At 52.7% G+C, this 17317-nt stretch overlaps 1 protein-coding gene across 1 annotated transcript; it reads left to right on the plus strand.

Annotated features, from left to right (window-relative positions):
- Positions 1–354: 354 nt before the first annotated feature.
- TRAIP (TRAF interacting protein) lies at positions 355–17256 on the plus strand (the record flags this gene model as incomplete). Its single annotated transcript, XM_079540258.1, has 16 exons — positions 355–452; positions 589–646; positions 1650–1733; positions 2030–2185; positions 5434–5473; positions 7972–8099; positions 10483–10577; positions 11178–11291; positions 12233–12320; positions 13631–13720; positions 13937–14025; positions 14778–14933; positions 15127–15175; positions 15679–15804; positions 16315–16365; positions 17131–17256. 16 exons carry the CDS (start codon positions 355–357, stop codon positions 17254–17256), a joined length of 1548 nt encoding a protein of 515 aa, XP_079396384.1.
- Between the last annotated feature and the right edge of the window lie 61 nt (positions 17257–17317).

Consider the following 17317-nt stretch of genomic DNA (forward strand, 5'->3'; position numbering starts at 1 on the left):
CAGCAGCGCCGCCCGCCCGCCTCCGTGAGGGGTCGCCGCCCGGGAGGGCCGGGGTGGGCGAGGGCGGGGCGGGCCGGGGTCGAGGACGCCGGGTCGAGGGCGGGCCGCTGCACGGGCCGCGCGGGGCCGGGCTCGGCTCGCCGCGCTCTCGGAGCGTAGCCGGGCTCTGCCGTCGGGCGGACTCGCGGCGCCCCGCGGCAGGGGCGCGGCACGGCGGCCAGCGGGACCAGCCCCGCGGGGAGCGAGCCGAGCGCGGGCCCCGTGACGTCGCTTCCGGCCTGGACCGGAAGCGGCGGCCGGGCGGCCGGGTTTGAATCGCGCGGCGCCGCGCGGCCTCGCGCTGCCGGTCCCGCCATGCCGATCCGCGCGCACTGCACCATTTGCTCCGACTTCTTCGACAACGCGCGCGACGTGGCCGCCGTGCCGTGCGGGCACACGTTCCATCGGGCATGGTGAGCGGCGGGCGGGCGAGGGGAGCCGCCTCTTCCTCAGGCCGCGGTGCCGAGCCGGGGTGCGGCCTTCCCCTCGGCTGCGGCTCGGCCCGCGGGCGGTGTCGGTCTGAGCGGCCGTTTCCCTCTCCCTCCGCAGCCTGTTCCAGTGGTTCGACACGGCGCCCAGCCGCACCTGCCCGCAGTGCAGGATCCAGGTACCGCCCTCGCTGTCGGCGCCGCGTTTCTATGGCACCGCGCGCTGCTGGAGCCTCCGGCCTGGAGCCCCGGGCCTGGGGGATGAGGGGAGGGCGGATGGAGGCGAGCGTGCCCTGCTGATATCTGTGCCGGAGCCTTCGCTGCTTGGTGTAACGCTGGGGAGGGCAGGAAGGAAACCCCGGGCCCTCAGAGCGGCGTTGCTGGGGATGCTGTCAGGCAGGCAAACTGCTGCCGTGGTTCTTAGCACCGAGTCCTGGCTCTCGTTGAGGGTGTGCTGTGCTGGCAAGGGAGGAGCTGCGCTTCTCTGGAGGCTGCTGTGTTATCGGCCTCGCAGGGCTTGGTGCGTGCAGCTGAAGGAGGGCTCTGGTGCAGGCTTCCAGCTTGCTGTTGCTGGGACTTGCTCTGTGCTCGTGCTTTTTTTTCCTCTCAAGGTCTCGGCCCTTGTTCCTTCCCTGACTTGTTGATTCCCTCTGTTCTTCGCTGCCGCTTACATCTCTGGGTTACCATGGAGTTATCGCGAAATAACATCTTATGTAGCAGTAACTATGCAATTAGCTGGTGTCATGACTGTATATAATACTTAAAACACAAAGCTGTAACTGCATGGGGGAGGTGTGGAGAGCTATCAAATTCAATTACAGCACCTTCTGCCTGCAGAAAGCAGCACGTACTTCTGTCTTTGGATTTGGCATCATGTTAGCTCAGCGTCAGCTGCTTGGGCCTCAGCTGCCAGAGAACAGACTGCGCTCGATTCAGAAGTGCCTGAATCTTTCTGCTGCAGCTCGGGAGCTTGGCTGGAGTCGTGCTCCCAAAACTGAGTGGGGGGCCTGCAGTTGTGCTGCTGAGCAGAACCAGGATATTGCCAGGGATGGCGTTGCACATGGACTGATGTGCTTCCTGTGGCCTTGTGGCCAGGTGCCACCTTCTTCCCCCACGTGCGTCTTCTATATGTACTGTTTCTTCCTGTGTGTGCCAGTCAACCTCTCCCCTCTCTGCCTCTAGGTCAGCAAAAGACACATAATCAATAAGCTGTTCTTTGATATTGCCCTGGAGGAGCAGACAGCACTGGATGCAGAGACCTTGCAGGTATTTGATGGGGTTCTTCTATCCTGTGGTGCTCTGAGCAACTTAGAAACACGTCTGGGAATGCTGGTTCTTTGCCACCAGCTGCTTCCCAAGCTGCTGCTTGCTGTGCTATGCTCACATTTCAGACCCAAAGCGCTTCATTGTCTCCTGCCTGTCCATATTTTCTGTCATGGTCCAGTCTAAGCTCTGCCATGAGGCGGTCTCTGATGTGCTGGTTTAGTCCAACCAAATCTCAGATAGTGACTCAAGAGGCCTCCTCTTCTGCTTTATTGTTCTTTCTTATTGTTCTTACTTAGCCTGGAAGCCTCCTGAAGCAGAATCAAGTAAGTATCCAACTGCTTCTTCTCCACTGGGTCTCAAAGCTCCTCTCAGTGGTTGTGTGGGAATGTGACTGCAGAGATTTTGCCAAAATGCACGTGAGAAAAAGCGCTGAATTCAGTGATCTGCTGCAGGTATCTGTGGCCTGACAGGTGGGTTTATTTGCATGGGCTCATAAGGAAGTGGGACAGCAATGGTGACTTGGTTTTCCTAGAGACATTAGGAAGTGGAACCGTCAGAAGCTGCACCCTCAGGAGCATGCAGTGCTGCTGCTGGGTCCCCGTGGGAATTCCAGGCTGGAGTAGAAGAGCTGAGTGATGTTCTCCAAGAGCCAAACTCTGCTGTGGAGAGCTGTGTGTGAGGAGGGATTAAGGCACAGGGGCTGTTCTGCGCTCTACTCCGTTGCTTAATATGGATGATGCATGGCTCCTTATGTGTGGAGTTATCTGTTCCAAAAAAAGTCATCAGTTGACCTCGGTATAATGGGATGCTTGTATCCTCTTGTGTTTAGAATCAGCATGTGCAGCAATTACCATAATTAGCATCGTCATGGCAACTGCTGTATGTATACTGTATGCTTTTAAAATAAAGCAAGCCAGACTGTGATGTCAGTAGCACTGTCGTTCTCAAAGACCACCAATAAACTGGAGACCAGATCTGCGTGCGGAGGAAATGAAAAAGCATCTCTGGGCACTGGAAGCTGTGCGCCTCAGATGCAAAGCAGTGGCTTGAAGGAGGTAAACATTGCCTTTAGGACGCATTCAGATCGGGTCTCATAAGTGTAAATAGATGAGTGACTCAGTGATGGGCTGTATGGTGAAAAATGCCCTAGAAAAGCTGTTTTTTCCTTCCTCTTATCCACTCCCCAGGGTCCAAGATGGGCTCCCTCAGCTTTTCCCTCCATGTAGACTGTGCTAAAGGCCTGGCTCTCTTCCTCTCACAAGAGGCTGTAGACCTGCATGGCAGCAAGACAGCTCCTACAAAGTTTATTTTGTTGCCATTAGAGCAGTGTTGTCTAGACTTCAGCACTGGTATTTTAACGAGGGAGCTGCAGTCACTGTGTAATAGGGAAGAACCAAGTATTTTCTGTGTAGAGGAGCACGGTTGGCTGATAGGGTGCTACTGCCCCATGGACAGCTCTGAGGGTTGCTCTAATCAGTCAGCTGTGTAATCAGCTGGAGCTGTGCAGCCTGCAGATGCCTTGAAAAGAGAGCTTGGCCTCTCGAGAGGCCAAGAGGCGAGAGGGTGTGCTGCCACGTGCTAGAAAGCTGAGGGTGAAGCTGTGTCATCCCAGAGAGACAAATCTGTTGTGCTAGAAGTGCTTGGAAGAATTGCCTCGTGGCATTCTGATGCAGAATTACCCAAATTATCTTCTGAGTGATCAGCCTTTGCTGATCCCCACTCTCACTTTTGCTCTGAAATACTTGGGGTTGAATGAGAGCTGAAGCTGCTCTGCTTCTGGCTGACTGGCAGGCGTGGGTTTCAGCTAACGCTGCGAAGGTATCCTGGTTCCCTGGAGTCGATGCAGACCACAGGTTGAGCGCTGCAGCATATCTCAGCTTTTTAGTGCTGAGCCTGTTTGTTGGTTGGTTGGTTTTTTTTTTTTTTCCTGTACTGCTTTTAAAGATGGTTCTCAGCGATCAGAACAGTCTCCATGTTTCTGCTGTGGGAGTAGAAATGTGAGTTTTGGGGAGAGATGCTGCCCCGGGGCTTGCTGGAGCCCGGCATCCTACTTGTTTGTACGTAGGGAGCTGAGAGCCCATCTTAGGGAGGAGATTGGGGTACTTTGTTCAGCTTGGTAAAAGGGAGGCAGGAGGGGAGGGTTCCTGCTATAAACCTGCCAGGGAGGGTAGAAACCTGGGAGGACAGCTGACGGCTTGTGGTTGCAATATCTTGTGGCAGCATTCTCTTGTAATCAGGCTGGCAGAGAGACAAAGGAACTTGCGTCTATCAGAGTGAAAACTGGGAGCAGCCTTTAGGAACAGTGGTGGAAGATGAGGGATTTCAGATTAAGTTGATGAATGAGGTAATGTTACATAGCTGCCTGCGGTAGCCCAGGATTTCTTTTGCTATCATGGTAATTAGCACATCTTGTGAGCTCACTAATCGTTCCTGAATAGGACTCAGAGGAGGCTGCATCAGAATAGTTCCTGCAGCAGAGCTATTTCTACCTCAGCCCTCTGTTGTCCCCCTGGGGGCAAATCTAAGTCAGCTCTGCTAGGCTTTACCCTCTGTCCCTTCTGCTTACCCAGCTTTAGATCCCATGCTCTCCTTCCCTCATTTGCTGTCACGAGCAGAGCTTTGCTTTGGTCCTGTCAGCTCTGTGGTCACTGCTACTGCTATTCTCAGCTCAGATTTGCATGTAGCATTCCAGGCTGCACAGATTTGTGTGCTCGGCTTCAGTACTGTGTTGGCATTTTATTGTGGTTTTATTCCACTGCAGTTCCTGCCTGGCTTGTTATGTGCTTTCCTCTGCAGCTCTAACAGCTTTTTAAGTCATCTTCTGTTGACTCTTCCCTGTATTTTTTCTTTCCTCCCTCTATCTGTAACGTGGTGTGAGTTATAAATATGTATATAAATATATCTATTGCCTATCTTTATGAACTCCATCCATCCTTTGGCTATTTTCCAGCGTTCGTAGGTTATATCACTTCATCCATAATTCAAACCACGGTTATTTGCTCCCTCTCTCCAGTCCTTAATTAAGACGTTAGAAATGCCTGACCTCCCCCAGGCCTTTGGGGTGCCCAGGGGACGTTAGGTCCCCACTGTTCAGTACAGATGGGTTCACTGGCGATCTGTTTATGGCCGTTTGGCTCAGCTGTTAGTTGATATCAGCATCTCACACTGCAGTGACTTAGTGTGCTCAGAATGCTGGTGATGCCTTTTGATCTGGACGCTTTGCCACCTTTTCAGATGTTTGGATGTGCTTTTGTGCCCCCCACCTGCACGTGGCTCAAGTTCACGTCAGTTCAAAGTGGCTCTTGATCCAGATAGTCTGGCATCATCCCTGTTTTATTGCCCTGTTTAGGTAAAACATTGCAAAAATTCTTCCTGTCTGATTTCCTGAATTTCCCTGAGAGCCTTCCAAAATTATTCAGCTAAAACGAGATGACTGACAGTGTGAGAAACGCAAGGTTGACAAGGCTAAGACAAAACTGGGATCGTCTCTTCCCTCCCCGCAGAATGCCAGTTGGAGGTGCTCTTTGTGTTCCCTGCGATGGTACTTGTTTGTAGCTTGGTGCTTGCTGCTAATGCATGCTATTCTTAGCACATGGCTGGTGCAAATGTCCTGCCGAGAAACCTCTCGGGTCCTTTGAAGATATGGTGAAAGCTTCTCTGCAGGCTGTTTCCTAATCGGGTTTTCTGTGTTGCGTTTCAGAATGAACTGGACAAGGTGAAGGCTCAGCTCTCCATGAAAGGTGAGTTCCAGCTGCCAGCAGGCCCTGGGCCCTGCCTGCCTGCCTGAACTGCTTGTCCAGGTCAGAGGACTGAGTGTGCAGAGCATCCTCTCACTGAAGCTGAGGCCATGGTGCAGGCTGTGAGCTGTTTTGCTGGAGAAGCTTCTTCAGAGCCGTGTCTTTGAGGAGAGACTGCCCAAAGCTGCGTATAACCTGTATAACAGAGCCAGAGTTCACAAGTCAGCCCAGCTCAGCTCTAACTGGGGTCTCCTTTGCCAATTTAGGCAAATATGGTGGTTTTTTTGTTTGTTTGTTTGTTTGTTTGTTTGTTTGTTTGTTTTTTCCTCCTCTCCCTGATTAAGAGCTGTGAAAGTCCAGCACAGCTCTGTCTGGAGTAAGCTTGCCAAAATCAAAACCTGTGGTCTGAGCACCGGGAAGCTCACAGCTGCACGTGCCAAAGGCTTCTTCCTTCTAACAGCTACAGTGGTGCCCAGGCTGCAGTGGGAAGGTGTTGGCTTTTGTTTGGCTGTTGCAGTGCCACGTGTGTCAGTTGAAGAGCAGACGGAGCTTGCTGTGTGCACTTCCATTTTTCCCATCTTTAATTTTAGAGGATGTTTGAGGGAGGCAGGAAAAGCAAAAGCCCTGGAGACTTGTCGATGGTTTTCGAGCATCGTCTGTAGGCAGCCTGTCATCAGGACATGAGTCATGAGCAGAAAGGAAAATGTCAGTCTGAGTGACAGAAATCCAAAGTCACACTAGCAGAAAGGAAAAATCTTTAAAGAATGCCAGGGGCTCACCCACGCCCGGAGAGTCGTCTTTACTCTGCCTTCCCTGCACGAGACAGACTCAGCTAGCCAGTAGGTTGAGGATTCGGTCCTTAGCCTGAGAGCAGCATTGCACAGCCTGCACGTCTCTATTCTGAGGCTCGTTCTCTTGCCAGCTCGGTTGAGTTTAGTGACTTGGTAGAGAGCCAGATCTTCTGGGGAAAGTGGCTGGGATTATTGCTAGGATGTTATCCAAGAAAAACTGCTTGAAGGCCTGCTCATCTTCTCAGCTTCTGGTGAGTAGAGGTTGGATGTGACATTCCCTGTCCCATCCTCTTTTCATATTGGAAAGAAGCAGTTCCCACCTCCTGCCTCCTTTGCTATGGGCACTCTGCTCTCTGGTGGTTCTTGTGTATAAATTCTCCTCTTAAAGATGTGCTCTGTGCTCCGTGCTGTAGTAGAGCTGTGTAATTGCCAGTCCCTGATCAGCTTGCAAATGGCTCCTGAGGTGCAGAGCTCTGTACAGACCCAGCAGGCGTAGTGGGAGGCACTTGGAATGAGCTGAGAACTCATTCCTGCAGCATGGGGAGATTTGACTCCTGCCATCTGCCTCTGGGCAGCTGGGATCGGAGGAAGGGAAAGCCCAGGCTCCTCTGGTTGATGTGGAGTCGTTGCAAGTTCAGGGGGGCAGCTCCAGGCTGTGCTGCCTCTGGCGAGGAAGGGTTATTCAGACCAACAGAGAAAAAAGGCTTTACTAAGAAATGTGTTTCCTTCAACACCTCCCCAGCCACCTGTGTGTTTCTGCTGGGATATGTTCTTCCTGAGATTCTTCAGTCCCATGTGGCTCCCTTACTTTTGTCCAGCAGTGCCATACTTCTGTGGGATGTGTTGGCACAACCTGACACTGGATTGCTTGGAAGGAGGAATGGCCCTTCTGGAGGGGTGCTGAGTGACTTCCTGCTGTTGTCAGACTGGAGCCACAGGCAATTGTGACAAAGGCAGAAGGAGTTCAAGACTTCACCCTGCTCTCACCAGAGTTGCACTGAGGGTTACTTTTCTTCGTTGCCCAGTAGCTGAACTGGCTGTTCCCTGTTTAGCTCTGACAGCTGCTGCTGATGGTTGTTCCTTTGTGAGCTGTTCTTTGCTTGTCTCGACAAAACAAATGGAAATCTGGCGCTGTTTTCACAGTCTTCTCCCTGGTGGTCGAAGCTGTGTGCCTCGTGCTGGGTGGCCTGCACAGGGAAGTGGGTGCATCACGCTGGTGGTGCCCTGGGGTGGGTGCAGTAGCACGGTGACGCAGTGCTGCTGTCCCTGTTGAGCAGGCTGGCTGTTTGCAGCCCCCAAAGGGCTGCCCTGCACGCCAGGCTCTGCATGGGGAGGATGAGCTGAGGGCTCAGCTCTCCAGCTCAGTGTGACTCCAGAGAGCAGTTCTGCACACGCCTGGCTTGGAGAGCATGCAGGAGTTAAGATACATCAGCTTAATGCTAGCAGGACTGGCGCTGGAAAGCTATTAAAGGGAACATGTTATCTTTACTGAAGAAAATCTTGAAGCCTGCTGGCACTGGGAGAAGCAATTGCTTGCTACAAGCCCAGTTGCAGACAGCATTTAGGGAAATGGGTCTCTACAGGACTGGCCGACTCCTAGCAGCATGGAGACCGAGACTGCAATCAGCTCCGGTTTGTTGTGCGACTGCTGTTGTATGTGGGGCTGCTGAGGTCTGGGTTTCCAGGCCGTGGTTTTCTTTTTTCTCCTAGAGAAAGAAAAGCGGGAATGCCAGGCCATCGTGGATGGGCTGCGGGACACCTTGGATGTGCGCAACGCCACCATCGAGTCGCTCCAGAAGGTGCTGGGAGAGACAGAGATGCTGTGTTCCTCTCTCAAGGTACCTTTCCCATCCCTTGCTGGATTTCGGCTCTACCCGTTGCACGATCGATGTTAATTTTGTTCAGGTTGCCTTCAGGCCATGCTGATATTGACACTGCTCTGTGCTGGTGGGAGTTTGGGGTGGGTGCCTCGAGACGCCTGCCACTTCAGTCTCTGAGTAACAGGAAGGCTGCGGAGCTGGGTTTTCTTTTTGGGTTTATTAACCCAAAGTGAGCAGTGACGCCAGTCTGGAGGTACTGGCTGCGTGCCATGCTGAGGGTGATTCAGAGCCATAAAACCCAGGCCTGTGGCTGTGTGTAATGGCTGTGCGCTCAGGGCAGGGGTGGCCGGGGCTGGGGGGCCACCAGCCCAGCCTGGGGGTGTTAGCTGAGCTTTGCTGCTGCAGTGCTGATCGTAAAGGTAGTGGTGTGAGGGGAGTGTGGGAACTGGCCCCCGCGCCCCGCTGCAGAAGCACCGGCTCCCTGCGGTAGAATGTTCTCCTGAAATGGGTTTTGGCCAGACGGGATTCAAGGAAAATTAGTTTCTTGGTTTGATCAGAGGAGAAATCAAACTGATATATATGGAGGGGGAGTTGCAAGCTTTAGCTGAGTGGGATTTGATCCAGCTAACTCTCCTGTCTGTTCTGTTGCCAGGGCTTTCCTTCGATTAGGTTAGTAATGTGCAAAGTCCAGGGATCAAATATTCCTGTTGTGCTTCAGCGTGCAGTGACTCAGTGCATAGTCATGCATTGTGCATAAACAGCAAGTGGAAGGGGGTAAGAACAAGAGCCTCTTGGCTGGGATGTCTTGTGGTGAGCAGTGCAGCCTTGACTTGGTGCTTGGCTGCCTGTACTGTGTGCTGAAAGCTCACTGCGAGCACAGAGAGTTCAGACAGTTCCTTAAATCTCTGCCCCTTAGTAGGGAGTAGGGTAGAGAGAGCCTGCACTGCATCACATTCCTTGACCTGCCAGGCCATGCAGCCAGGGAAAGCTTGTAGGTAGGGCATGGAGCTGTCTTACTGCACACCACGTACAGGGCTGGGCTCCTCCTGGAGGAACCACGTGAAAGTTGCCTGACACGAGCTGTCACAGGGCAGGAGATAAAAGTAGGAGTCACCACCACACGGGCCTTGCTGTGGGACAGCACAAGCTCTTTTTTGCCTGCCCGTCAGGTTAGATCCAATCTTCTCGGGTCTAAAGGCAGCCTGGCATTCCCAAGCTGTTCCTGGGATCTCAGATGTACTGGTGGCAGGATAGCATTGATGCTTCCTACTTCAGAAAGGCAGGTGTGGCAGTGGAAGTTGGTGCCTGCTTCTCAGCTCAAGATCTCCGTGCTTGACATTCCTAGCTGGCATCTCAGGAAGAGACTCTGCTTATCTTGTCTGTTGCAAAAGCCTGAGTATGCTGAAGTCCTGTTAATGAAAGTCGAGAAGGGCAGGAGTAGGGACCTGAGGGTATCTTTTCTGTGGTGTTCAGTGTTTCCCAGCTGAATGCCAAGCAATGTCTTACATGCATCATTTAAAGATTAAAGCGCTGAACTTCTGCAGTAAAAGCAGAGGCTTAACTAGCTGTGAGGCAGGTCGAGCTCACAGGCAGTGAGCAGGTCCCATCTTCTGCCAGCTGCTGCTGAACCTCCATGTAAAAGTCTGCTACTGGGCCCTGCTCTGACCTGGCCCAGGGGTCAGGAATGTGGAGATATCTGGTCAGCAGCAGCCTAAGGTGGGCTCTGCAGTCGGAAAAGCAAGATGTGAGCCTGCAGCTCTGCAGAGTCCCAGTGCTGTCACAGCTGTTTGGCTTCTGTGTTTTCTTAGCTCAGCTGAGGTTTGCTGCTAATGCTGCCTGCTACTGGAGAGCCTGGAAAGGTGCTGGCTGTGAGAGACTCGTGGCCGCCCCAGGTGGGTGAGAGAAGCACCCAGCTAAGCATCTGGTTCAGCTGAGATCTGCAGGAGAGACCCATGCAGCACTCCTATTTCTGCTTTAAGCAGCTAAGAGCAAGGAAAATTGGAAGGCTAAAGCAAAGGGCTCAGCTATTTAGGGAGCAGAACGCACTGGTGAGGTTTGCCTGCTTTGAACTCCCTCACTTTTGAAAAACATGGTTGCTGTATTGCGCACGGAGTGCTGCCCAGCCCCACAAACACACCCAGCAGAAAGGGGGATCCAAAGCAGTTCCAGCACCACGCTCCTCTTGCGATTAGCACTCAGACCCTGCTGTGCTAGCAAGGAGCAGAGCTAGGGGTTCAGCAGGGAAGGAGCTAAATTCTCCATAATCCCGGGCTGCTGAGGTGGTGATAGCATTAAGAGCCAGTGTATGCTCCCAGCTGCCCGCAGTGCGCATAAGCCAGGATGTTTTGCTAACAATCCCTGGAGCCTTCCTGACGGTCTGTGTGTGCTTGCTTCTCTGCAGAAACAGATGAAATTCCTGGAGCAGCAGCAGGAGGATAACAGAAGTTCAAAGGAAGAGGCCCGCCGCCTGCGAAACAAGCTGAAAGCCATGGAGCGGTGAGATCCTGGGCCTCGCAGACTGGGCTGCATGTCTCTCCCCTTCTCCAAGAGGAAGGGAGAGGTCCTGCTGTGCTTGCTGCACCTCCCAGCCCCACATGCTGGGACTGCTGGGCCTCCTTACCCTGTAAGGCTGGATACTGCTGCATTAGCAGGCTTTGCCTGGCTGTGCTCTCAGCCCAGCTTTCTTTCCAGGCAACTGCTCTCCCTGAACAGCAGCAGGACATGATTCTCTGTGCAGACTGTCCTTGTCTCCAGGCCTCTGAGCATAGCTATATGCTGTTGCTATTACTGGAGAGGGTTCTGGGGCAAAGCTCAAATCCCAGCCTGTGAATGAAGTCAGCTGCATGGGTATAGGGCCTACAAGTTGGTGTGTGAGTTCCAAGTGTAGCGTGTGTGTACAGCTGTCTCTTTAGTCCACGTAGTGCTACTCTGTCCTGGCAAAGATACCCTCCTTGTAGAGTGGTTGCATCTCTTTGCCATCCCTACATCCAGGAGCTTAGCCTGTGTGGGCTCCCCACGGGAAGCAGGGCTGCAGCCTTCTTCCCTGCTCTGTTCATGACTCATGAGCTGAAGGTACATTTCCTTATTTTATTGCAGGATTGAGTTGTTGCTTCAGAGCCAGCGCCCCGAAGTGGAGGAGATGATCAGAGAGATGGGAGTTGGGCAGGCAGCAGTGGAGCAGCTTGCAGTCTATTGCGTCTCACTGAAGAAGTGAGTGCTTCAGGCTCGGCATGGGCTGCTCATGCTGGCCTGGGCTTGTGGGAAGAGAACGTGCTGCTGAGTCCCAACAGACACACAGACACTGCGGGGCTCTCGTCCCTGTTTGGGCCTCCTTTAGGTTTTGGCTGACAGATCCTGGGGACCTAGATTGGAGCCTGTCACACTGAACCGTTCCTGTTGTCACTGCAGTGACACGCGTGTCACCATGGGAACTGTCTCCAGAGCTGTCAGTGCACCTATGCAGTGATTATCATTCCCTCAGTTCTCTTTTCACGCCTGGGGGGAAATGGGAGGATGAGGAGCTCTGGGCTGCACCCTCTGCTGCGTTGCACAGTGCAGCTGTGGCCTGAAGTGCTCTGAGCACGCCATGCTCTGGCATGCGGGATCTGCAGTGCTGCCATCCCCTACCTGGAAACGCTTCTGGTCCTGCTGAGCACAACCACAGCTTCTCTGGGTCCGTTCTGATGGCAGCTGAATAATGGCAGCTTTGATACAAAGCTGTAATGAGGCAAGTGTCCCTGTGGTGTAATTGGGAACAATGTGCTTGGCCAATGGTATGAAGCCTCTGTAAAGTCATTTAAAGCAGAGTTCTCTATTTGCTGCAAGTACAGAGGCTGCTTTGTTTTTTGTCTCTCTCTTCTGCTGGCAACTGTAATATTTCTGAATCCAGTTTCCATTTCGTTGGTGAATCCTGTGCATGCCCTGCTCCTAGGCATGGCATCCTCTGCAAATGTTTTTCCCTGCCATGTGTGATGATGTTTGTTACACCATTGGTTCATTTTGGTACGCTCAGCTCAGTTCCCTTAAGGATTTTGTATGTCCTGGGTTTTCTTCGGTGGTTCTGCAGTTGCACATCTTCAAACTGAGGGCCTCTAGTAAGTTCTAGCTCAGTCCTCTTTAAAGGCAGCATGATTCTTCTTCTCTCTTTTCAGGGAATATGAGAACTTGAAGGAGGCTCAGAAGATCTCTAGTGAGATGACAGAGAAGCAGAAGAAGGAGCTATTCTCTGTCAACAGTAAGGTAAAAGGAGAACATGAGGGATGTAAAGGTGATACCTGGTCAGCAACTGTGCTCCCAGCCCTGTGCAGTGACCCCCTCCCACAGTGAGCTCTCCTTAAGCAGTACAGCTGGCATGGAAGTGTCAGGCAGGGGTTTCTGGGGCAGAGTATGATGCTGTGTGTAGCTCATGGGCTGTTATTAGCACTGTGGACTCTGAGGATGTCATTGGGGTAGGATGTGCAGAGCCAGGAACTGGAACACAGCAGCACGCAGGTGGTGCTCCAGAAGCAGTGCTGCCCTTGTCCTGCCAGCCATGAGCATGAGCTTGTTCAACCACCAGCCCCTTCTGCTGCAGTCATGGCCCTGGGAGGAAATGAGGTGTGAGCCAGCACCAGCTGAGCAGGGCTTAGCCCTGTCTTGCCCCAGAGCTGCAGATAAGCCCCTGCTGCTGTGCTGCCCCTGCTCCAGCCTGGCTGGGCCCTGTTGGCCCAGGCTGGGAATTACTGTTTCAGTAGCAAGTTGCCGTGATAAATGCCTGCTGCTCTCCAAGGAGCAGGTGTTCCCTGGGGTGTGCCAGAGTCCAGGCTCAGAAAGTGAGAGACTGTGGGTGGATTTGGCCTATTTTTGTTACCTAGCCATAGCTGTTATGGTCCCCTCAAACAGAGGAGGAGGTTCTTGGAATACCGAGCTGCTCCTAAGTGAGTTAACTCCTACAAGAAGTGTTGCTGCTGGAGCTGACCTGTTTGTGGCAGAGTCTGTGCCAAACTACAGTCACTAACTTGGGTCAGGAGGATGCGAGTCAGCGCGCTCGGCTTTGGCTGACAGAGGGCTGACTGTGCTGCCACTCTGTGGGCTGGCCCAGCACCTGACCCCACTTCAAGTCCTTGTTGTGGTGCCAGGCCACCTCTCAACCTCCGGCTCCTGGCACGCTCTCGTGCTGAATCAGGCTTGTCAGTGTGCCAGCACTGCTGATGCACAGCCGGCGTCCGGCTTGTGGTTTGTGATGCTGTGATGTGGTGTGTGCTAAGGCCTGCGGGAATTCGGGACGGAGCCACCAAGTGTTAGAACGTGGAAAAGCTGGTACTGTCGGGCAGAGATGCTGTGGGAAGACTTAAGGTGGGCAAACAGCCCTGGAGATCCCTCTGCAGGCAGCTTGAGGAAATGAGCAGCAATCGGATTGCTCTGATTTGCAGACTGCCATGGGAAAATTGAGCCCGAAAACAGGAAAATAGTGTGTGCCGTGGAGCACATGGTTCCCATGGGGATTCTTAGTCTCCCTTACCTGTGTGTTGTAATCGGCACTCTGCGCTTTGGTGTTATTTATTCTGCAGCTGCAGAAAACAGTTTCAGAGTTGGAGAAGACAAAGGAGGAGTTAAAGAGCACCCAGAAGGATTTGAAGAATGCAGACAAGGAGATCTTGGTGAGAATATCACTCCTCAGCCTGCAGTAACTGGCAGCTGGCCACAACCTTCAGCAGCAATGCCAGGAGCTGTGCTGGGTTTTGCTTGGATCTGCCCACCTTACTGCTTTCATCTGCCCCACCTCTGAGCTCTGGCCAATGCTCATTTATGGGAGGGGGGTGAAGGACCGGCTGCTAAATCTTTTCTTGTCTCACTGCCTTTCCTCTTCCCTCTAGAGTCTGAAGAAGAAGATAGACATACTGCAGGACACTCTGAAAGTGCCATCTGTAACTAGAGAGACGCTCAGCCGGCTGGTCTTTGAGAGGTCAGTGCGGTGCATCCTCGGATACAGGCCAAATATAGCGAATAGCATGTCAGAGTGAGGGCACCAGCAGTTTAACTAAGTACTGACTGGGAAGGCAGGAGCATGCTGGTCTGGAAGGCGTTGCCATAGCACAGTCATCTTTCTTCTTGTATTTTTTGTTCTCTTGCTGCTGACAAGACAATGTTTGGGTTACTGAAAAAGTGCGTATTTTGGTGGGTTTGCATCAGGTTGGCATGGAAGAAAGAACGAAGTTTGGACAAACTTCTTCCACTCTGCCCCGCCAGGGAAATATCCCTAGAGCTTCTCTTCTGGTTGCCTCAGGGTTGGCCTTCCAGCAAGTATGCCCTGATATACAGGGGCTGGAGATCTTTGCCAAACAAAGGAGTTCAGAATGGTTAAGGCTTGGTCTGGCATCCTTTATATTTTAGTGAGCCTCTTTCTGGCAACCTGTGCTATGAGCCCAGTACAGCAAACTGGGTTGTGTGTGCTGAGCAGAAGTGTGCTGGGCTGTTTGCCTGGGCTCAGACTGCTGCTGTGAGCAGTGGTGTCTGAAGGTGGAACAGTGGTTCGAGACATTGACTATGGACTGTGGGGTTTGGGTTGTTCTTTCTGGAACTTGTAAATAGAATGGGGTTCAGATCTTAATCCTACTTCTGTCGTGCTAAGTAAATGATGTAGCTTGTAGCTCCCCCTCCTCTTCTGTCTGATGGGTGGCAACTTCTTGATGGCTGATGCTTTGCATGGCCTTGCAGCCCAACTCCTGTTGAACTGCAGCACCCGAGGCTCCGCCGTCCAGCTCACAGTGATGAGATCAACCTAGATGATGCTTTTGATGTGGACACCCCTGAAAATCAGCCCTGCAGATCTCCATTCAGTGCTGCAAAAAAGCAGAAGCTGGATAAAAAGCAGTGAGTTTGTCCTCTTCTTTCTAAAGGAGATGAAAGTCTCTGTGCTTTGGAAGCTGCTGTGTGAGATCAGATGCTCTCCAGCTGCCTGATGTCGCACTGCAAGCTTTTTCGTCATTTGCTTTGCCTTGTCTGTCCTTGCCAGCTCCAGTCAAACAATGAATCTCTGCTGACTCGCTCCTTGTGCTTCTTACAGGCCTCCGGTGGTAAATCTGGCAAAGAAAGCTCTAAAGGAAACAGTGGAGGTAAAAGGACTGATCTTGTTTGCTGTATCACCTCTTCAATTCTGCTATTAATAAGCTTGAGATAAAGGCCCCATTTTCCTGTGCAGGAGATGCTCTAGCTGGAGGTTGGCCTATCTGCTGCACCACAGTACATATTTCAAAGCACTCTGCTTGACTGTCTCCTAGAGACGCTGTTGCTGCCTCAGAGGCCTCCTGGAATCGGGCAGGAGAGGGCGGGGGGGCACGTGCTGCTTGCAGATTCTCCTGCATCAGATGTGCCTGGCAAACACACTGTGGGCTCTGCCTGCGAGGGCTGTGGGTCAGCTGTCCCCTAGGCATGCTGGATGCAATGTCCTGCCTCCCAGGCATGGCTCCAAACGAGCCCCAGAGGGAGGCTTGGAGTTACTGTTCTTTGACGTGATGTGCTACAGGACTGCCTGTTACCTTAAGCACGTGCCTGCATACAGACTGCATGCAGCAGGTGATGCTGCTTAAAGAGCTTTTCTCATTATTCTGTGGGACAGAACTGGGGAGATGATCTGGAGGACGAGACTCTGAAAGGATTCCTGCCAGCATTCATCAGAAACTCAGTTTTCTCCAAGAAGCCCGTGTCGGGTAGCTTGCTGCGGCCCCACACGAACATGGGCAAGGTGAGTAGTGCTGTTGGTGAGCTTGGCTGGCACTGCACTCTTCTGTCCCGAGGTTACCCTACAGGAGGAAGCCAATGAGGCGCTTACCTTGCCACATTCAGCGTAGGGAGAGTAAATCTTGGAGTGCGACCTGGCTGCCTCCCAGTCCTGCGGAGCTCTGGAGATGACAGATGGTCATTCCCTACCTGGCAGCAGATTAAATGGCCTTATGTATCCAGTTCCACCTCCTTGGAGTGTTGGGCGTTTTCCTTGTGTGTATCAGTCCCACTGAAAAAATCTGAAGCTTTGCTGCAGTCTTGAAGGCTCAGCTTACATCAGAAAGGTACTCAAACTTCTCTAATACCCTTGGGCCTGCCTTTTTCTGAAGGTGAGGGCTTAGCACAAGGACTGAGTGTTTCCAGGTGCTTGTAACCTGTCCCTGGAGCACGTGGCCTATGAGGCTCTCTGCTGACCGAGACAAGAAGTAGCCAAGGCTCTGTGCTGCTCCATTCACGTTTGTTTCTCTCCTAGGTGAGGATGGGATACGATGGCTTGGGAGGCAGAACCAAGTTCATACAGCCTGTATCCTTTCTTGCAGCTTGTGTGGCAGTAGTAATGCTGTGGGGCACCTCCTCTGTTCCTCCTGTCTCAGCCAGCTTGGTAGCCTGGGGCAGAGCTTCCCAAACTGTGGCTGGGACCTTCAGGGAATCACCATCACGTTGCTCTGCATCTGATTCTGAACAAGCCCGAGCTCAGCAGAGACAGCAAAGGCATCAAAGACCTGAGCTTACTAAGAACATTAATATTTATTTTGTCTCTGAAGATTTGTATGATGCCATCACAGGCAAGGAGAACTCCTTACTCTAAGATCTCTGCCCCTGGAGTGTCACCATGCCCTGGGAGGCTGCAGGTTCTGCCTACTGTCACTTTGTCTGCCCAGTATCCCAGCACTGATATGCAGGGTAGATCTTGAAGCTCTGTTGGTTGTGCTTTGACATTGCTTTGTGCACTAGGGCATAGCATGGAAGTGGAAAGTGTGGGATAGGAGTGTGCCTGAGATTTGCTTCTGTGGGTAGGGGCAGAGCCCAGCCTGACCTTCAAGGCGCTTTTCTTAGAGTAGTTTAATTTTCCTGGAGGGAGCCTGCAGAGATGGAATCCAACAGCCCATCTCTTTGGGACAAAACGAAAGTTAAAGCATATTATTAAGGGTGTTACCAAAGTGCCTCAGGGTGTAAGTATGTGGCTGGGTCCCAGGTTCAGAGCTCAGGTTGCTCTGGAGCAGGTCCTGTGCTGCTTATGTCCCCAGAGCCTTGATGTGTGTGCTTCCCTTGACGGCCCTACCTTCAGACAAGCCCTACGGAGTTCCGTCCCATAGCAGTGAAGAGCAAGAGGAATGTCTCCAGGCCAGCAGCAGCTGCTGCCCCTGAACGTGCCTGCAGCAGCCGGGCCAGCCTGGATGCTTTCCTGCAGTGAAGGGTTCGTGCCCCTGGGAGCAGCGGGGCTGAGTGTGCTTGCACAGAGCCTGGCCCTGCAG

This window comes from Tetrao urogallus (assembly GCF_951394365.1).
Source record: "Tetrao urogallus genome assembly, chromosome: 10".
In the NCBI taxonomy this organism is placed as follows: Eukaryota; Metazoa; Chordata; class Aves; order Galliformes; family Phasianidae; genus Tetrao; species Tetrao urogallus.